The sequence below is a fragment of the Scylla paramamosain genome, chromosome 12, assembly GCF_035594125.1.
Source record: "Scylla paramamosain isolate STU-SP2022 chromosome 12, ASM3559412v1, whole genome shotgun sequence".
NCBI classification, from domain to species: domain Eukaryota; kingdom Metazoa; phylum Arthropoda; class Malacostraca; order Decapoda; family Portunidae; genus Scylla; species Scylla paramamosain.
Window position 1 is genome coordinate 5591960 of NC_087162.1, and position 21692 is coordinate 5613651.

Sequence of the window (21692 nt, forward strand, 5' to 3'; positions counted from 1 at the left end):
ATAAGTTCACAGCACCCCCTGAACAGTGCTTTAGACCTCACTGAGAGTAATTATCGTTTCGGCAGTTGTCTACTGCCTCCTTTTGACAATTGGGCTGCGGTGTCCTCGACTTCATCACGTGTCTTGAAGCTTGAGGTCCCTTGAGCACTTCCGAATTACTTTCTTGAACAATGGCCTGTAAACATTCAGCTGTGGTCTTATTAGAGAGAGAGAGAGAGAGAGAGAGAGAGAGAGAGAGAGAGAGAGAGAGAGAGAGAGAGAGAGAGAGTTAATTGTATAATAAGTGGAAAAGAGAAAAAAAAACATTGATTTCCTTTATTTATTTGATTAAGCTACATATCTTGGTGTATGTTTTGCTACCGCGGCATATGACCTTGATTCATTGACATGTTTCTGCGCCAAGATAAAATTTTCAATTAATTAACTAATTAGTGTTTTGTTCTATGCAGGTGTAGGGTGATATCAGGCAGGTGTTTACAGCTTGATGGTAATTGAGTCGTAAATGTGTTTTGGTGGCTCGTAGTGGTGGCCATTGGTGGAGTGAGTCAGTGAGAATGTGACTGAGAAATGGAAAGTTAGTCACCTAATCATCGCCAAGAGAGTCACTGAAAGAATGAGTCAGATCGAATGTGTTTTTTTATTTTGTAGTCACTGTAATCTAACTGCGAAGCCCGAATACACGTTCTGTCAGCCATGGAGAGGAAGTAGTTTTTTTTGTTGCTGGGGACCGTTTTCGTCACCCACGTATTGCAGCTCAATTGTAGTTCCATTCGAGAGGAGCAACCTGCAGGAGAAACCTGATTAACACGAGTGAACCCGTTTCTTGAGTAATTCATCACATAGGTTGCCGCTTTCTGGCGCTAGAACTGATGTTATGAATCGACCCAATAATCTGGACTCATTGTAGGTTCCTATAGGAGCAGGTTAGCAGTTGTGATGAAGTAAAACATCAAGGCAGCAGCCACGCTTACCCACCCGTAATTGCTGGAGATTGAGCTCTGCCAACGGATCTCCTTGAGGAACTTCTGATCCACGTATTTGAAATGGTCGGTGTGAGTAACATATCGCTGGTGTAACAGGATAGAAAGTGAAACAGATAACATCAATACACGTCTCGATATTCAACAGAGGATTTAAAATTTTCTTAGAGATCATTGTTAGATATTCCAAGGATGTTAGATTGACATTTATGTATAACGTATTGACATGAACTCGGCCACTACTCACCAGCTTCATGACCTACTGAACTTCATGCCTATTGAAGGTGTGGCTTTAGTGGCGGTTATTTACTCTTGGCGTCAGGTGTGCGGCGACAGGAGGCCGCCGTAGATACATGACACGAATATGTTCACTTTAATTTTCAAGTCATCAGTTTGTTTCTACCTTCTTGTTTCCTGACGAGACAGACCCCACACTTGCAGCAAATTTTCCTGAACTCTACTAAACGAATTAGTTTAGGACTTGAGTTGTCCTGCGTGTGAGCTCACTGTTGGTGATAGCGTGGAGAAACATTCTACTACTACTACTACTACTACTACTACTACTACTTCTACTTCCCCCACCACCACCACCACCACTACTACTACTACTACTACTACTAATAATAATAATAATAATACTGTAATAACAGTAGCAACAACAATTGATAATGATGATGATGAAGATATTGATATTAATAATGATGATGATAATAGTATTAGAAATAATACCATTTATAAAAATAATGATAATGATGATAACAGCAACAACAACAACAACAATAATAATAATAATAATAATAATAATAATAATAATAATAATAATAATAATAATAATGATAATAACAATAATAATAATAATAATAATAATAATAATAATAATAATAATAATACTGTAATGTAGCTGGCAGCAGACACGACGTTGTTGTGTAATTCCTGGTGCGTGGCCACACAAGGACAAATGACGAGGAATGCAGGGCGTGAGGCTTCATGCCCTGCACACACTGCTGGCCTGCTGCTGGCGTTTGTATAATCAACAGTGTGTTTGTTAGAGAGAGAGAGAGAGAGAGAGAGAGAGAGAGAGAGAGAGAGAGAGAGAGAGAGAGAGAGAGAATCCGGATAACATTAATAAAGAGATAATCAAACTATGTAAATTATCTCTTTTTACTTGGTTTGCGTGTACATAATCACTCCCTGTTAACTGGACTATTTACAAAGAGTGTTCCTTGCAGGTGAGTGTGAGACTGACCTCAGCCAGATGATCGCAGGTCGAGGGTGAGGGAGTTGAGGTTGTCTTGAGGTGAGCCCAAGATGTGGTCACTGACGGAGTGAGAGTCAGAGGGAGTGTGATTCAAGAGTGTGAGTGTCAGTGGGAATGTGATAGTTATAGAGGGAGTTTGCGACTCTGAAGGAGCGCCACAGTCAGTGTGAGTATGAGAGTCAATCACATTATAATCAATGTGGGAGTCTGAAGGGCCGTGGTGTTCATCGTGTTCTTCACCGTGCGAGTTTGGGAGGTAGTCTTCAGTGGGCGGATCATGAGTTGCGGGGTCATACAGCAGGTCGTCATGGTCGTGGGGATCCTCAGGGGGTGCGGGCAGCGGGCGGAGGGAGTGAATGATCGCGGTACCCGTTTTCGTCAGCCACGTAGTGCACCTCAGAGATGGTGGCGTCTGGGAGGGGGTACCTGCAAGGACAAAGAGTGTAGTGTTGGTCTAAGTAACGGCTTCACTCCACAGCGTAGGTTGTATAAAGTTGTGTTAGTAAAGTATCTCTTCGCTTCATTACTTGTCCGGTGTCAGGTGTGGTGTTGTGGATCACCGAATGATGATCATTCGACTTCTGAACTGTTTGTACCTGCATGTTCTTGGACTGAATGTCTGTAATGAATGTGAGAATAAAACATGTTTTATCATAATGCCGTCTGCTACGCTTGACTCACCTCAAAGAGCCACAGATGTTTTGGCCCTCGACCTCCGCGGTACTTTCTGCCTGCACATTAATTCCTTTAGAACTCTCAAAACCATTCTCGAAGTGACCGTCCCCATTATTAGTGTGGTGGTGTATAAGGATGGTTGCCAGATGATCCTGTTCCCCGAGGTGCAGAGCGCCCTACGAGGTGGCCACCAGAAGGACGAGCACCAGCTGGGGCGTGAAGTCAAGCATGTCTTAATGATGAGATACATCACATCAACACAATTTTTTTTTTTTTTTCTATGTGGGAGGAACACCGGCCAAGGGCAACAAAAATACAATAAAAAAAGACCACTAAGATGCCGGTTCCCGAACAGGGTCCGAAGCGCTAGTCAAAAGTTGAGGGACAAGTGTCTTGAAACCTCCCTCTTGAAGGAATTGAAGTCATAGGAAGGTGGAAGTACAGAAGCAGACAGGGAGTTCCAGAATTTACCAGAGAAAGGGATGAATGATTGAGAATACTGGTTAACTCTTGCGTTAGAGAGGTGGACAGGATAGGGGTAAGAGAAAGAAGAAAGTCTTGTGCAGCGAGGCCGCGGAAGGAGGGGAGGCATGCAGTTAGCAAGATCAGAAGAGCATTTAGCATGAAAATAGCGGTAGAAGATAGCTAGAGATGCAACACTGCGGCGATGAGAAAGAGGCTGAAGACAGTCAGTTAGAGCAGAGGAGTTGATGGGACGAAAGCTTTTGATTCCACCCTGTCTAAAAGAGCGTTATGACATGTGGAGCATACTCCATACATGGGCGGATAAGACCCTTGTATAGAGTTAGCTGCTGGAGGGTGTGAGAAAAACTGGCGGAGACGTCTCAGAACGCCTAACTTCATTAGCTGTTTTAGTTAATGAAATGTGAAGTTTCCAGTGTAGATTATAAGAAAAGGACAGACCGAGGGTGTTCAATGTAGAAAAGGGGGTCAGATGAGTGTCACTGAAGAAGTGATGGTTGTCTGGAAGGTTGTGTTGAGTTGATAGAGGAAGTGAGTTTTTTACACATTGAACAATACCAAGTTTGTTCAACTCCAATCAGAAATTTTAGAGAGATCAGAAGTCAGGCGTTCTGTGTCTTTTCTGCGTGAAATGTTTATTTCCTGAAAGGTTTGACGTCTATTAAAAGACGTGGAAAAGTGCTTGGTGGTATCATCAGCGTAGGAGTGGCTAGGACAAGAAGTTTGGTTTAGATCATTGATGAATAATAGGGAGAGAGTAGGTGATACGACAGAATCCTGAGGAACACCACTGTTAATAGATTTAGTAGAAGAACAGTGACCGTCTACTACAGCAGTAATAAAGCGGTCAGAAAAGAAACTTGAGATGAAGTTACAGAGAGAATGATAGATGTAGGAGGGTAATTTGGAAATCAAAGTTTTGTGCTAGACTCTTTTTTTTCTTTAATACGTATAAGGCAACAGCAAAAGTTTCACCAAAATTTTTTTAAAGTGGATGACCAAGACTAAGTAAGGAAAGCCAGAAGATCACCAGTAGAGCGGCCTCAACGGAACCCATACTGGCGGTCAGATAGAAGGTTGTGAGGTGATAGATGTTTAATAATCTTCCTGTTGAAGATAGATTCAAAACTTTAGATAAACAGAAAATTAAAACAATAGGACGGTAGTTTGAGTAATTCGAACTGTCACCCTGTTTAGGAACGGTCTGAATGTAGGCAAACTTCCAGCAAGAAGGAAAGGTAAATGTTGATAGACAGAATTGAAAGAGTTTGACTAGGGAAGGTGCAAGCTCGGAGGCGCAGTTTCGCAGAACAGTAGGAGGAATCCCATCAGGTCCATAAGTCTTCTGAGGATTTAGGCCAGCGAGGGCATGAAAACATTATTGCGAAGAATTTTAATAAGCAGAATGAAGTAGTCAGAAGGTGGAGTAGAGGGAGGAACAAGCCCAGAATCGTCCAAGGTAGAGTTTTTAGCAAAGGTTTGAGCAAAGAGTCCACCTCTTTGGTTAAAATAAAGGAGGGAAATAAGAAGCAAAGTTATTGGAAATACTTTAGGCTAGATACTTTTGGCCTTTGTGCCAGAAGTCACGAGGGAAGTTGGACCTTGAAGGATTTTGATATTTTCTATTAATGAAGGAGTTTTTGGCTACTTGGAGAACAGACTTGGCATGGTTCCGAGCAGAAATATAAAGTGCATGAAATTCTTTTGATGGAAGCCTCTGTTTTTCAATAGAGGGCTACGCTAGAGAGAAACTAACAAGATAGAAGCGCCACCACTACTCGCCCAGTGATTGGTGACGGCTCACTTGTGTACTTAAGGCGTGGCTCGTGCTGCGTATATACGTATATATTCCCCACAAATGCCCGGCGCCTGTAAGGTCTCGAGGCACATGGGAGGAATATGGCGATTTAAATATTTATTTAATGCACATTCCTTTGACCCCGCTGTCCCATATTTCCCAGGATACCAACTTTTCAACACCCAGGACGAGGAACGTGACAGGGAAAATCTCTGCTAGATTGACAACAAAATTTTCATGATGTGCTGAGGAATAGGAATGAAACGAATTCGTGAACACTTTAGCTGCTGTGGGTTGCTGGTCGCATCCTGAGTGTCACATGATGTGCGTGTCACGGGTCGAGAGTCGAGGAAAAAAAAACACTCCTATCCACCATTCGCCAGACCATGGACACGGGGAGAGCTGGCACCCGCATCCCAAGCCTTGTATCAGTGTTTATCAAGTAATATCAGTAACCCTGCACAGCACTTCTCTACACGCGGGTGTATGATGCGCCATGTCTGAGGCTGATTATAACCTTGAGGCGCAGAACAAATCTTCGACGTTTATGCACGAGTGTCATAACCTGCTCTAGCCGTGGAGCAGCGAGAGTGACCTAAGACCAGGTGCTGAAAGGTTCCCGATTCTGCTCACCTGAGTCACCGATTCAGCTAGCTTGACGTCTCCTATATTAGTGATATCATCATTAAGTCCCTCTGAGCAAGACTGAAGGTACTGAGAATGCACAAAGTGGAAAATGTGTAAAGAAAAAGAATAGCTAACTTCGGTTACCTAACCGGAGGACACACGTGGCCGTACGTGTCTCCACGCTGAGTGTCACCTTTATTATGTATCTATGCGACGTCGCGAAAGAGGTTCATATATACAGAAATTATATTATATGGAGCCACACGTCTCCTTGAAGGAGTTATGCTTGTGAAATCATTATCATCGTTGAAGAACGTGTTGCTTTGTTCCCTCCTTCCCTTCTCTCACGAAGTTTACTCCCTGTTTACAAATGAGCCGCCACGCACGCTTTTCTCAGAGTGAACACTTCTCAAAGAGCTAAGTTAATTCCAATTAGAAGTCTTATGCGCTTTTCATTCAGTCTTGTGTGAGTCTTGTGCCTCACAGACTGAAACAACTTGAAAGAAACTATCACTGCCTCTTAAGCTTGCTTGAGTTCACGCAGAAACCGCATGCATAACACAAAAAATACCTCTAACCTAACTCAAAACGATATTCATATGATTAGAACCTCCATTGATCTGTTGATTAGATCATGTGCGCGTTCCAAAGAGCGTTACGTTACCTTATAAGTTAACGGAAAGAGTTTTTTTGGGAGTGATGACATCACTGATGGCTAAATGAGACTCGCGGGCCTAAGAGGTAGTACGCTCCCCCGCTCGAGGGGATACTGTTGATAAGCAAAAATAATCCTTGATTCTCACAGGTCTCTGTGGCCTTCCTTCTCTCTCCTTCTTAAAATATAATTTCTTCAATGAATAATATTCACAACGTGTATTACAGGGTCGTCAACGAGCTCCTCTGCTGAGAAAAGCATTGTAGGCGGCCATTTTTTTTTTTTTTTTTAGCTCCAGCTGATGGACTGTCCCAAATGAATGTGAACGGTGGAGAGGTAGGAAGAAAACTTCCTTAGAACGCACCACATAACAGCGTGATTCTTGCATTTTACTTCTTTAACACGTTATTTGCCTGTAAGTTCATTAAAACGGTAAATTGTCTTGGCGGGAAGAAAGTATTAACTGTGTGTTCATGTATATACATTTGTCAGAGAAATTGTATCGAATGGATGGTGTGATTTAGCAATACATAGGCAAGTTTGAATATTATTGAAAGTGATGGAGGGACGTGTGGGTGTTGACGCCACCGGCCGGATGTGGGATATAAGTATTTCAAGAACAGTATGTGATCTCTGCACTCATGCCCCTGAAACCTCATGACCCTACAAAGACGCTTGTTGGGAAGAGCTCAGTCCACCCATCCAGACTACTGTTTGGTGCCCACGTCATGCAGACACACGGCAAGACAGTCAGCAGAAGCGACTTCAGCACCTGGATCTGAATATTAAAGGATCCGCGGAAAGATTGGGGCAACACACACACACACACACACACACACACACACACACACACACACACACACACACACACACACACACACACACACACTAGAGAGAGAGAGAGAGATTAGAGAGATTAGAGAGAGAGAGAGAGAGAGAGAGGGAGAGAGAGAGAGAGAGAGAGAGAGAGAGAGAGAGAGAGAGAGAGAGAGAGAGAGAGAGAGAGAGAGAAAACTGGATGGAATTGATGACTATAGAATCGTGACATTCATAGCCTTTATTCAATTGCTTCATCTACATATATTTGATATCTTGGATTAGTAAAACATGTTTTCTGTTCCATACAGGTGAGTCTCAATTTATCTGATTTATATTATTTATTCGCATTGTTCGAGGTGAGAAGACCTTGTGGTAGCTCCGAATGGTGAGAGTTAGCGAGGGAGTGAGATCGGGTGCCGTCTTCATTATGTAAGTTAAGTAAGCCGTCATCAACATATATGGGTGACGTGTAAACACCTTAGGGACGGCACAACCTGACAACTGACAGCAGACCGGGGTGTGACGAAAAACACTAATGGAACGGGAGTAAATGGAACATGTCAGTGGACTGCTAAATACCCACGTTTCTTCCTCCTTGTTTCTTCTCAGACTGCAAAGAGAGAGACCAAATAGCTCCCTTGATTGATATCCTCACGGGGAAGCAAAGGTTGTGTAAGAATGTTTGCTGAATACTTCATTACTTCATTATTGTTGTCTAGTGTCTGGTTTGGTGTTGTGAAGCAGTCCACTACCATGGGGTCGTTTTCTAAAATGTCGACCTTGGGATAATAAAACACCAGTGTGTGTCACAGCACTTGCATTGATTGATCCACTTGTGCCCGCCTTGCGTGTCTTGCGTCACGGCCAGCGTTGTGTCCCTCCGATTCACCAGGAGAACCTTGTCGCCGGCATCCTTATCCAGCTGATTAAGGTCCCCTTTGCGGTGCCTGGGACGGTATGAGGCGCTGATTATGGGGCCCACCAGGAGGGCGAGTATCAGCTGGGGCGGGAATGCATTGGTGCCATGAAGTTGAGGCAAATCATATTAACACAAACTTCACTATTAGAAGACACCCAGGCTTCTCAGCGGGAGACCGAATATTATTCATAAAAATACCAAACCATTAGAAGGCGGCTGAGACATACAAACAACATGAGGCGTCTACCCACCAGCTTCATGACGGCGGTGCTCCTGTCTGCTGAAGGTGTGGCTCTTGCTGCCTATAAGTACACTGTCCCTGGTGTGGGGAAAAGCAATCGTGCGCCTTCAGTGCCATGAAACACGTGACATTAATATGTTCCCTTAATCGTTACTCAATCATGTTCTTTTTTACCTTCTATTTCCATGTTTTTTATGGCTCCTCGAACCGCTGCTGCTTGTCCACATGCCCCGTGACGACGAGGAAGACGCTGGTGGCATAACACGCCAGGCAGCTTCGGTCCTATTCTAACGTGGCCGCAGCACAATTTAATGCAATTCTTTGGGCAGACGGCAGCGCCTGCAGGTTGAATCACCCTCAAAGATTGTAGGCTGCTGTGGGAAGCCTCTGTGGCGATCAGTGTGGTGATGGTGCGTAGTTACGGTTAAAACAGACAGAGGTGTTTGGTAAGAGAGCCTGCCAAGATGGCGACTGGTACATAACAGTTTGATCGTGACGTCACGCTTCCCAGTCTCTGGTGACTGGTAACTCTCGCCCCTGTGTATTCAGCGTGATGCAAATATGATATCCTGTGATATAATTATTGCGTAAATTTACCCAAACTAAATAAAAGATATGCTGGGATAATTTGTTTCACTAAAACAAAGAATACTATGATAGCTTTTATAGAGGGCTCTTATTCTAAAATGTTAACCTTTACATATTGAAGGAATTAATCATTTATACTCGAGAGAAAGGAAGCAAACAATTCTGGGACAGTAAAACAATAGTTTGTATCACAGCACCTGCCTTGCTTGACCCATTTGTGGCCGTCTTGCGTGTCGTGTTGCGGCACGGCCTGCGTGGTGTCCCTCTGATTCACCAAGAACTCCTTATCGCCGGCATCCTTCTTCAACTGGGTAAGGTCCCCTCTGCGGTCCCTCTGTCGGTATGAGGCGTAGAGTCTGACGGCCACCAGAATGGCGAGTATCAGCTGGGGCAGGAAGGCAGGAGTGTTGTAACGGTGAGGCAGATCATATTAACACAGAGTTCAATATTAGAAGACATTCAAGCATCTCGCCGGGAGACCTTATATTATATATAATAATACGAAACCATTAGAAAAGGGCTGAGAGATACGAACTTGACATGAAGAGGATATTATACAAAGCCACACGTCTCCTTGAAGGAGTTATGCTTGTGAAATCATCGCCATCGTGAAAGAACGCGTTCCTTTGCTCCCTCCTTCCCTTCTCTTACAAACTGTACTCCCTGTTTACAAGTGAGCCGCCACACACGCTTTTCTCTGAGTGAACACTTCTCAAGGAGCTAAGTTAACTCCAATTAGAAGTCTTATGAGCGACCATTAGTCCTTTTCACTCATTCGTGTGTGTTTTCTGCCTCACAGATAGAAAATGACCATGACAACTTCAAAGAAACTTAAGCTTGCTTAAGTTCACAGAACAACTGCATGCATAACACAAAAATACCTCTAACTTAACTGCAAACGATATTCAGTTGATTGGAACGTGCCAGTCTATGATATGCATTGATCTGCTAATTAGATCAAGGGCGCGTTCCAAAGAGCGTTACGTTACCTTACGTAAGCTAACGGAACGAGTTTTTGTGGTTGATGACGTCACTGATGGCAAACGGAGACTCACAGGCAAAAGAAGTAATACACTCAGCTGCATATGGGCGTACTGTTGATAAACAAACATAACCCCTGACTCTCACAGGACTCTGTGTCCTCTCTTCTCCTCTCCTTAAAACTTCATTTCTTTTATACATAATGTCCACGTCTAGTACAGCGTCGTCAGCGAGCTCTTCTGCTAAGAAGAGCTCTGTGGGGGATATTTTTGTTAGCTCCAGTTGATCGACTCTCCCAAGTAAATGGGGGCGGGGGCGGGCGGGGCTAAGGAGAAAACTCCCGCAGAACGCACCACATAACAGCGTGATTCTTCCATTTTACTTCTTCAACACTTTATTTTCCTGTAAGTACATGATGAGGGTAAACTGTCATGGCAAAAAGATAGTACTGAATGTGTGTTCATGTATTTACATTGGTCAGAGAAACTGTATCGAATGGATGGTGTGATTTAGTAATACTTAGACAAGTTTGAATATTATTGAAGGTGATGGAGGGACGTGTGGGTGTCGACGCCACCGGCTGGATGTGGGATGTAAGTATTTCAGCAACAGGATGTAATCTCTGCACTCGTGCCCCTGAAACCTCATGACCCTACAAAGACGCTTGTTGAGAAGAGCTCAGTCCATCCCTCCAGTCTACTGTTTAGTGCCCTTGTCAGGCAGACATACGGCAAGACAGTCAGCAGAAGCGACTTCAACATCTGCATCTGAATATTAAAAAATTTGGGAAAAGATTTGGGCAACACACACACACACACACACACACACACACACACACACACACACACACACACACACACACACACACACACACACACACACACACACACTAGAGAGAGAGAGAGAGAGAGAGAGAGAGAGAGAGAGAGAGAGAGAGAGAGAGAGAGAGAGAGAGAGAAGCGGATGAAATTGATGCCTATAGAATCATAACAATATTCATAGCCTTTATTGAATGGGTTCGTGTAGATATATTTGATGTCTTGGTTTAGTAAGGCATACTTTCTTTTCTATACAGGTGAGTGTCAAGTTTATTGGAGTTATATTGTTTATACGCGTTGGTCGAGTTGTGGACATGTTGTGGCAGCTCCGAGTGGTGAGAGTTAGTGAAGGAGTGAAATGGGATGCGGTCTTCGTAATATAATTCAAGCAAGTCTTCATCAGTATGTATGGGCGACCTATAGGCAATTTGGGATGGCACAGCCTGACAATTCACATCAGATCATGGTGTGAGGAAAACACTAAGTACAGTGTAAGCTGGTGGAACAGGTCACTCGACTATCCTGTATGTTGATACGCTTTGCCTTCAGCAGTGAAGAGCCAGAAATACTCCCCATCGTTTTCTCCGAAACTGCAGAGAGAGAGAGAGAGAGAGAGAGAGAGAGAGAGAGAGAGAGAGAGACAGAGAACCAAAGAATTTCCGTAATTAATACCTTCACGGGGAAACAAAGGTTGTGTAAAAATGTTTGTTGAATACTTCATTACTTCATGATTATTGTCTAGTGTCTGGTTTGGTGTTGTGACGTCACGCTTCCCGGCCTCTGATGACTGGTAACTCTCGCCCCTATGTATTCAGCGTGATACAAATATATCCTTTGATTTAATTATTGCGTAAATTTACCCAAACTGAAACAAAAATATGCTGGGATAATTTGTTTCATTAAAAACTAAGGATACTGTGATAGCTTTTATTTAGGAAAATTCCCATAATAAAAATAATGGTAATAATGATGATGGTAATAAATATTATGATGATGATGATGATAATGATAATAATAATTATAATAATTATACTAATAATGATATATTAATAATAATGATAATAATAATAATAATAATGATAATAATAATAATAATAATAAATAAGAATGCGGTATAACCTTTGGTCAAAGTTCATCCACGAATGACTGGAGAGTGACGTAGCACCTTGGAACTTGAAAATTCTTGAACACTACAGAATTAGTCCTTTGGGCAATGTCTGGGATACACTCAACTACGCCCCAGGGAGAGAGAGAGAGAGAGAGAGAGAGAGAGAGAGAGAGAGAGAGAGAGAGAGAGAAGAGAGAAAGTGAGAGAGTATAATACAAATAAGGGAACAGAACAGCATTCATTACCATTATTTACTTGGTTAGTTTACAAATTTTAGTTTAACTTTTGTTTTGTTATTTGCAGTTGAGTGCCAGATTGATCTCAGTGTAGCTCAGTGTACAGCTCGAGGGTGACTGAGTTGTGGTCGTGTACTGGTGACCCCAAGTGATGACCGATAATTGAGTTTGTATCCATTTTCCTCGGGCACGTAGAGCTGCAGAAAGATGGCGCCGTGCAGGAAGCCATATCTGCAGTTGGTAGACTAGTCAACATCTTTACTTCTGTATTTATTTAAGCTATTTCGCCTCATTATTTCTTCTCTTCTCTCTCTCTCTCTCTCTCTCTCTCTCTCTCTCTCTCTCTCTCTCTCTCTCTCTCTCTCTCTCTCTCTCTCTCTCTCTCTCTCTCTCTCTCTCTCTCTCTCTCTCTCTCTCTCTCTCTACCCAAAAATGTAAAGGAACATGCACGAAGCAAATAGACCTACTAAGATTCAGATTTGCTTCCTTGCATTACCTAGACTGAATCAGATTACTGAAAAAAAAATAATAAAAAGCTATAGACTATTTACTCTGGGAAATAAAGCAAGCAGGGGCGGTGGAGTAAAAGATGGGTATTTTTCAATGGTACCTTCAAGCGACTATATTCACATGTCACTGTAAGGGATGTTGTTTTTCCCCAGGGTCTTCAGCTTTTCTCTTGGCTGTATTCGTATCATGTCGCGAGCATCAGTATGTAGCTGGATAAGGTCCCTGGGTCTGCTGATCCGCCTGTGTAGAGCGCCGGACGTGACAACCACCAGGAGGTCTAGCATCAGCTGCAGCGGGAAGACAAGGGAGCCGTAAGGGTGAGGCAGATCACGTCAACACAGACTTATCTATTAAAATGTCCCTGAATCTCTCAGCAGAGGACTGAAGATTTTTTGCGTAAGATACGATTATTTTTGCGTAAGATACTATTATTAACACTTTTTTTTTTAACTCTTGTTTCCCTGACAAATCGACTATAACTTCATCACATGTCTTGAAGCATGAGCTCCCATAAGCACTTCCGAATTACAATGGCCTCTAAACATTCAACTGCACTTTTATCAGAGAGAGAGAGAGAGAGAGAGAGAGAGAGAGAGAGAGAGAGAGAGAGAGAGAGAGAGAGAGAGAGAGAGAGAAATGTATAATAATTGGAAAAAAAAACGAAGCAACATTAATTCCCTTTATGTATTTGATTAATCTACATATCATGGTACATGTTTTGTTCCGGCGTCGTATGACCTCGATCTTGCTGCGACGAGATTAAACTTCCAATCAGTCAACCAATCAGTGTTTTGTTCTCTGCAGGTGTAGGGTGACATAAGCCAGGTGTCTACAGCTCGGTAGTAACTGAGTCGTAGATGTGTTTTGGTGACTTCTAGTGGTGGTCAGTGGCGGAATTAGTCAGAATGTGACTGTCTGAGAAATGGAAAATTAGTCACCTAATCATCACCAAAAAGTCACTAAAAGAGTGAGTCAGATTGAATGTCAGTTTTACTCTACTCTACAGTCACTGCAACGTAACTGGCCAACCCGAAGAGAGGCACTCTCAGCCAGATGTGGAAGTGGTTTTTCATTTGCTAGTACTTGTTTTCATCAGTAATGTGCCGAACCCTAGCGAAGGTGCCGTTCGGGAGGCGAATACTGCAGGAGAAACCAAAGATCATTGTGATGCCCTGATTAACACGAGTGAAGCAGTTTCTTGAATACTTGATGACATAGCTTGCCGTTTTCTGGCAATAGAATTGATGTTATGACTCGACCCAACAATCTGGACTCATTGCCCTTAGGAGAAGGTAAGCAGTTGTGATGAAGAAAAACCTGTCTACTTATCTTGGCCCAGCCATGCTTACCTACCTGTAAGTGATGGAGCCGCTGGTCAGACACCGGAACCCTTTGAGGAACACCGAATACTTGAATTTGAAGTAGTCGCCTTCGGTAACGTTGAAAACGGTGGTTGATTGTGAGACTGCGGATGTGATGACACCCAAGAGAAAAAACACCAGCTGACGCGGGAAGGCAAGGGTATCGTGGGAGTGAAACAGATAACATCAACATCGATATTCAACATCGATATTAACATCGATATTAACATCGATATCAACATCGATATTCAACAGAACATTGGAAGTTTTCCTAGAGATTATTGCTAGATATTCCAAGGATGTTAGATTGACATTTAGGTATAACGTATTGACATGAACACGGCCACTACTCACCAGCTTCATGACGACGGTGCACCTGCCTACTGAAGGTGTGGCTCTAGCGGCGGGTATATATATATATATATATACACTTGGCGTGAGGTGCCCGAGGCCGGGAGGGCCCCTCCGATACATGACACAAATATCTTCATTTTAATTTTCAAGTCATCACTTTGTTTCTACCTTGTTTCCTGACGAGGCAGACCCCACAAATAATAGTAATAGAAATAATATCATTCATAAAAATGATAATAATAATAATAATAATAATAATAACAATAATAATAATAATAATAATAACAATAATAATAACAATAATAATAAAGTAATATAGCTGGGAGCAGACACGTGGCGTTGTTGCGTGGTCACACAAGGACAAATATCAAGGAATGCAGGGCGTGAGGCTTCGGCCTGCACGCACTGCTGGCCTGCCGTTTTGAACAATGGCGTTTGCATATTCAAGAGTACGTTTCTTAGAGAGAGAGAGAGAGAGAGTGTGTGTGTGTGTGCGTGTGTGTGTGTGTGTGTGTGTATCCGGATAATATTAATAAAGAGATAATCAAACGATGTAAATTATCTATTTTTATTTAGTTTGCGTGTACATATTCACTCCCTATTAACTGTGGACTATTTACTAAGAGTCATTGTGTTCCTTGCAGGTGAGTGTAAGACTGACCTCAGCCAGATGATCGCAGGTCGAGGGTGAGGGAGCTGAGGTTGTCTTGAGGTGAGTCCAAATTGTGATTACTGACGGAGTGAGAGTCAGAGGGAGTGTGAGTCAAGAGTGTGAGTGTCAGTGGGAGTGTGAGAGTTAGAGGGAGTTTGAGAGTCTGAAGGAGCGCCACAGTCAGTGTGAGTGTGAGAGTCAGTCACATTATAATCGATCTGGGAGTCTGAAGGGCCGTGGTCTTCACCGTGCGAGTTGGGCAGGGCGGGTCATGAGTTGCGGGTCATGGTGGGTCATGGTCATGAGTTGCGGGGTCATGCAGCGGATCGTCATGGTCGTGGGTATGCTGGTGACGTGAGGGCAGCGAGCGAAGGGAGTGAATGATCGGGTACTCGACGGGGTACCCGTCTTCGTCAGCCACGTAGTGCACCTCAACGATGGTGCCGTCAGGGAAGGGGGTACCTACAGAGACAAAGAGTGTAGTGTTGGTCTAAGTAACGGCTTCACTCCACAGCGTAGGTTGTATATAGCTGTGTTTGTTAAGTAACTCTACGCTTCATTATTTGTCTGGTGTCAGGTGTGGTGTTGTGGATCACCGAATGATGATCATTCGATTTCTAAACTGTTTGTACCTGCATCTTCTTGGACTGAAGGTGTGTAATAAGTGTGGGAATAAAACGTGTTTTATCATAATGCCGTCTGCTACGCTTGACTCACCTCAAAGAGCCACAGATGTTTTGGCCCTCGACCTCCGCGGTGCCTTCCGCCTGCACATTAATTCCGTCAGAACTCTCAAAACTATACTGGAAGTGATCGTCCCCATTATTAGTGTGGTGGTGTTTAAGGATGGTTGCCAGATGATCCTGTTCCGCGAGATGCGGAGCGCCCGACGTGGCTGCCACGAGGAGGACGTGGCTGCCACCAGCTGGGGCGTGAAGTCAAGGGTGTCTTAATGATGAGACACACCACATCAACACAGACTTCTTTTTTCTCTATGTTGGAGGGACACCGGCCAAGGGCAACAAAAGTCCAATAAAGAAAAGACCACTGAGAAGCCGGTTCCCGAACAGGGTCCGAAGCAGTAGTCAAAAGTTGGACAAGTGTCTTGAAATCTCCCTCTTCAAGGAATGCAAGTCATAGGAAGGTGAAAATACAGAAGCAGGCAGGGAGTTCCTGAGTTTACCAGAGAAAGGGATGAATGACTGAGAATACTGGTTAACTCTTGCATTAGAGAGGTGAACAGGTGAGAAAAGAAGAGTCTTGTGCCGCTGGAGGAGAGGAGACATGCAGTTAGCAAGATCAGAAGAGCAGTTAGTATGAAAATAGCGGTAGAAGATAGAGAGAGATACAACATTGCGGCGATGAGAAAGAGGTTGAAGACAGTCAGTTAGAGGAGAGGAGTTAATGAGATGAAAAGCTTTTGATTCCACCTTAAGTAAAAGAGCGGTATGAGTGGAAACCCCCCAGACATGTGAAGCATACTTCATACATGGACGGATAAGGCCCTTGTATAGAGTTAGTAGCTTGGGGGTTGAGAAAAACTGGCGGAGACTTCTCCTAACACCTAACTTCATAGTTGTTTTAGCTAGAGATGAGATGTGAAGTTTTCAGTTTAGATTATAAGAAAAGGACAGACCGAGGATGTTCAGTAAAGAAAAAAAGGACAAATGAGTGTCACTGAAGAAGAGGTGATATTTGTCTGGAAGGATGTGTTAAGTTGATAGATGGAGGAACTAAGTTTTTGACGCATTGAACAATACCAAGTTTGCTCTACCTCAATCAGAAATTTTAGAGAGATCAGAAGTCAGGCGTTCTGTGGCTTCCCTGCGTGAATTGTTCAATTCCTGAAGGTTTGAACGTCTATAAAAAGATGTGGAAAAGTGCTGGGTGGTATCATCAGTTAGTGCTGGGTGGTTTAGATCATTGATGAATAATAAGAAGAGAGTGGGTGACAGGACAGTAAGGTGTACGAGGCAGTAGATAATGGTGATAGTTATGATATCTTATATCTGGACTTTAGTAAAGCATTTGACAAGGTACCCCATCAAAGGCTCCTGAGAAAGGTTAGGACACACGGGATAGATGGGAAGGTGTTAGGCTGGATAGGGTCATGGCTTGGTAACAGGCGACAGAGAGTGGTAATAAACGGCTCGAAATCCGAGTGGGGTCATGTAATTAGTGGGGTGCCACAGGGATCAGTATTAGGGCCATTGTTATTTCTAATATATATCAATGACTTGGATAGTGGAATTAGTAGTGATGTTAGTAAATTTGCGGATGACACAAAGATAGGTAGATTAATTAGGTCAGAATCGGATGCCATCGCCTTGCAGGCAGACTTAGATAGAATGAATGAATGGACGGATAGATGGCAAATGCAATTTAATATCAATAAATGCAAAGTGCTTAGCGTAGGTAGAGGAAACCCACACAATAGGTACACAGTAAACAACCAAACTCTGGTAGATACAGAGTACGAGAAAGATTTAGGAGTTATAGTTAGCTCTGAACTCCGTCTAAGGAAACAATGCATAGAAGCCAGAAACAAGGCAAATAGGGTACTAGGATTCATTTTTAGGAGTGTTAAAATTAGAAGGCCGGAAGTAATATTAAAGTTATACTTGGCGCTGGTCAGACCTCATCTAGACTACGCTGTGCAGTTCTGGTCCCCACATTACAGGAAAGATATAGGTCTATTAGAATCAGTACAGAGGAGAATGACTAAAAGGATACAGGGGATGAGGAGTATTCCTTACGAGGCGAGGTTGAAGCTGTTAAATTTACATTCTCTAGAGAGACGTAGGTTAAGAGGGGACCTGATAGAAGTCTTTAAGTGGTATAAGGGTTATAACAAGGGAGATGTAAGCAAAATTCTTAGGATCAGCAGCCACGGTAGAACAAGAAATAACGGGTTCACGCTTGAAAAATTTAGGTTTAGGAAGGAGATAGGAAAAAATTGGTTCTCAAATAGAGTGGTAGATGAGTGGAACGGGCTCAGTGGTCATGTAGTTAGTGCTAGGACACTAGAGAGCTTTAAGAGAAGATTGGACAAGTTTATGAATGGGAATAACAGATGGAAATAGGTAGGTGTGTTTCATACAGGGACTGCCACGTGTAAGCCTGGTCGCTTCTTGCAGCTTCCCTTATTTCTTATGTTCTTATGTTCTTATGACAGAACTCTGAGGAACACCACAGTTAACAGATTAAGGAGAAGAACAGTGACCGTCTACCACAGCAGCAATAGAACGGTCAGAAAGGAAACTTGAAGTTATAGAGAGAATGATAGAAGATGTAGAGGGGTAATTTGGAAATCAAAGCTTTGTACCAGACTCTATGAGAAGCTTTTGATATGTCTAAGGCAACAGCATAAGTTTCACCAAAATCTCTAAAAGAGGATGACCAAGAATTAGTAAGGAAAGCCAGAAGATCACCAGTAGAGCGGCCCTGACGAAACCCATACTGGCGGTCAGATAGAAAGTTGTGAAGTGATAGATGCTTAAGAATCTTCCTGTTGAGGATAGATCCAAAAACTTTAGTTAGACAGGAAATTAAAACAGTACGATGGTAGTTTGAGGGATTAGAACGGTAACCGCTTTTAGGAACAGGCTGAATGTAAGGAAACTTCCAACAAGAAAGAAAGGTAGATGTTGATAGACAGAGGAAAGAGTTTGACTAGGCAAGGTGTAAGCACTTAGTCGTAGTTTCGGAGAAGAATAAGAGAACCCCATCAGGTCCACAAGTCTTCTGAGGGTTTAGGCCAGCGAGGGCACGAAAACATCACTGCGAAGAATTTTGATAGGTAGAATAAAGTAGTCAGAAGGTGGAGGAGAGGGAGGAACAAGCCCTGAATCGTCCAAGGTAGAGTTTTTTGTGCAAAGGTTTGAGTAAAGATTTCAGCTCTTTGGTTGAAATAAAGGAGGGAAAGAAGAAGAGGAAGCAAAGTTATTGGATAGGTACTTTTGTTTTTTGTGCCAGAAGTCACGAGGGGAGTTAGATCTTGAAAGATTTTGATATTGTTTATTAATGAAGGAGTTTTGAGCTACTTGGAGAACAGACTTGACATGGTTCCGGGCATAAATATGAAGTGCATGAGATTCTATTGATGGAAGCCTTTGTTTTTCAATAGAGGGCTAAGCTAGAGAGAATCTAGCAAGATAGAAGCGCCATCACTACTCACCCCGTGCTTGATGGCGGCTCACCTGTGTACTTAGGGCGTGGCTCGTGCTGCGGCTATACGTATACGTTTCCCACAAATGCCCTGCGACTGAAAGGTCTCGAGACACATGGGAGGAATGTAGCTAACTAAATCTTTATTTATTGCAAATTCCTTTCGCCATGCTGTCTCTGATTTCCCAGGCCACCAACTTCTCAACACCCACGACGAGGAACCTGACGGGGAAAATCTCTACTAGCTTGACAACAAAAATTTTCATGATGTGCTGAGAAATAGGAATGAAAGGGATCCGTGAACACTTTAAATGTTGTGGGTTGCTGCTCTCATCCTGAGTGTTACATGATGTGCGTGCCACGGGTCAAAAGTCGAAGATAAAAAAATACTCATTCTATCCACCATACCCCAGACCGTGGACACGGGGAGAGCTGACACCCGCATCCCAAGCCTTGTATCAGTGTTTATCAAGTAATATCAGTAACCCTGCATAGCACTTCTCTACACGCGGGTGTATGATGCGCCATGTCTGAGGCTGATTATAACCTTGAGGCGCAGAACAAATCTTCGACGTTCATGCACGAGTGTCATAACCTGGACTAGCCGTGGAGCAGCGAGAGTGACGTGAGACCAGGTGCTGAAAGGTTCCCGATTATGCTCACCTGAGTCACCGATGTAGCTGGCGTCAAGTGTCCTGCATGAGCGATATCATCGTTAAGTCCCTCTGGGCAAGATGAAAGGTTCTGAGAATGCATAAAGTGGAAAAAAATATGAAGAAAAAGAATAGCCAGCTTCGGGTTACTAACCTGAGGACCCACGTGGCCGTATGTGTCTCCACGCTGCGTGTCACCTTTAGTGTTTATCTATCCGGCGTTGGGAAATAGATTCATATATACAGTAATAATATTATACAAAGCCACACGTCTCCTTGAAGGAGTTATGCTTGTGAAATCATCGCCATCGTGGAAGAACGCGTTGCTTTGCTCCCTCCTTCCCTTCTCTTACAAACAAACCTTGATGTTGCTGATCCAAGATAAAACTTCCAATTAATTAACCAATTAGTGTTTTGTTCTCTGCAGGTGGAGAGTGATATCAGGCAGGTGTCTACAGCTCGATGGTGATTGAGTCGTGGATGTGTTCCGGTGACTCCTAGTGGTGGTCAGTGGTGGAGTGAGTCAGCGAGAATGTGACTGTCCGAGAAACGGAAACTTAGTCACCTAATCATCACCAAGAGAATCACTGAAAGGATGAGTCACACTGAATGTGTGTTTTGTCCTGGAATCACTACAGTGTGACTGCGGATCTCGAAGAAACGGTCTGTCAGCCAGGGGAGGAAGTGGATTCTCTGTTGCTGGTGCCCGTTTTCGTCCGTTCGGGAGAACCACCCTGCAGAATAAACGTAATTAACACGAGTGAAGCCGTTTCTTGAGTAATTCATCACAGAGCTTGCCGCTTTCTGGCGCTAGAACTGATGTTATGACTCGACCCAACAATCTGAACTCATTGTAGGTGTCCTATAGGAGAAGGCAAGCAGTTCTGATAAAGTAAAACTTATCTATTTATGATGGCACCAGCCACGCTTACCCACCCGTAATTGCCGAAAATGGAGCTCAGCGACGGAATGTCCCTGAGGAACTTCGGATACTCGTCGCCGTCGTTAACATGTTGCTGGTGTAACGGGATAGTGGGTGGTGGCGCTGCGGATGTGATGACACCAAAGAGAAAGAGCACCAGCTGACGCGGGAAAGCAAGGTTGTCGTGAGAGTGAAACAGATATCATCAACACCTATCTCCATATTCAAAAGAGGGAAATTTTCCCTAGAGATTATTGCTAGATATTCCAAGAATGTTAGATTGACATATAGGTATAACGTATTGACATGAACACGCCCACTACTCACCAGCTTCATGACGACGGTGCACCTGCCTACTGAAAGTGTGGCTCTAACGGCGGCTATATATACATTTGGTGTGATGTGTCCGGTGAAAAAAGAGCTCATAGATACGTGACACGAATATGCTCTCTTTAATTTCAGTCATCAGTTTGTTTCTGCCCTCTTGTTTCCTGACGAGTTATACCTTACACCTGCAGCAAATTTTCCTGAACTCTGCTGAACGAATAAGTTTAGGACTTGAGGTGTCCTGCGTCTGAGTTCAATGTTGGTGATAGCGAAAGAAACATTCTAATACTGCTACTACTATTACCACTACTACTACTACTACTACTACTACTACTACTGCAGCAGCTGCTGCTGCTGCTGCTGCTGCTGCTACTGCTGCTGCTGCTGCTGCTACTGCTGCTGCTGCTGCTGCTGCTGCTACTGCTGCTGCTGCTGCAACAGCAGGAGCAACAACAAAAGTTAATGATGATGATGAGTATAATAGTATCAGTGATGATGATAATTGTAATGGAAATAATAGCCATAATAATAATAATAATAATAATAATAATAATAATAAT

The 21692-nt window shown here is 43.3% G+C and overlaps 2 protein-coding genes and 1 long non-coding RNA gene across 7 annotated transcripts; all 3 read right to left on the minus strand.

The window, feature by feature from the left end:
- Positions 1–305: 305 nt before the first annotated feature.
- LOC135105589 (uncharacterized) lies at positions 306–9017 on the minus strand. 4 transcript variants are annotated; one of them, XM_064013839.1, is made up of 4 exons: positions 8630–9017; positions 8466–8560; positions 2227–2664; positions 306–784 (listed from the first exon to the last, which is right to left on the minus strand). In XM_064013839.1, exons 1-3 carry the CDS (start codon positions 8713–8715, stop codon positions 2228–2230), a joined length of 618 nt encoding a protein of 205 aa, XP_063869909.1. In that variant the 5' UTR covers positions 8716–9017; the 3' UTR covers positions 306–784; position 2227. The 4 variants fall into 4 exon arrangements, with proteins under 4 accessions (XP_063869909.1, XP_063869908.1, XP_063869910.1 ...); XM_064013838.1 differs by lacking the exon at positions 306–784 and having other exon boundaries at positions 2130–2664; positions 8630–9016; XM_064013840.1 differs by lacking the exon at positions 306–784 and having other exon boundaries at positions 2130–2664; positions 8466–8533; positions 8630–9012.
- LOC135105590 (uncharacterized) lies at positions 306–21233 on the minus strand. Its single transcript, XM_064013842.1, has 4 exons — positions 21133–21233; positions 20820–20965; positions 20245–20617; positions 306–373 (listed from the first exon to the last, which is right to left on the minus strand). Exons 1-3 carry the CDS (start codon positions 21229–21231, stop codon positions 20449–20451), a joined length of 414 nt encoding a protein of 137 aa, XP_063869912.1. The 5' UTR covers positions 21232–21233; the 3' UTR covers positions 306–373; positions 20245–20448.
- LOC135105588 (uncharacterized) lies at positions 13363–14581 on the minus strand. Of its 2 annotated transcripts, none has more exons than XR_010270916.1 (3): positions 14412–14581; positions 14050–14161; positions 13363–13836 (listed from the first exon to the last, which is right to left on the minus strand). It is a non-coding gene; the product is annotated as an uncharacterized LOC135105588 (long non-coding RNA). The 2 variants fall into 2 exon arrangements; XR_010270914.1 differs by having other exon boundaries at positions 14050–14198; positions 14412–14571.
- Positions 21234–21692: the final 459 nt, after the last annotated feature.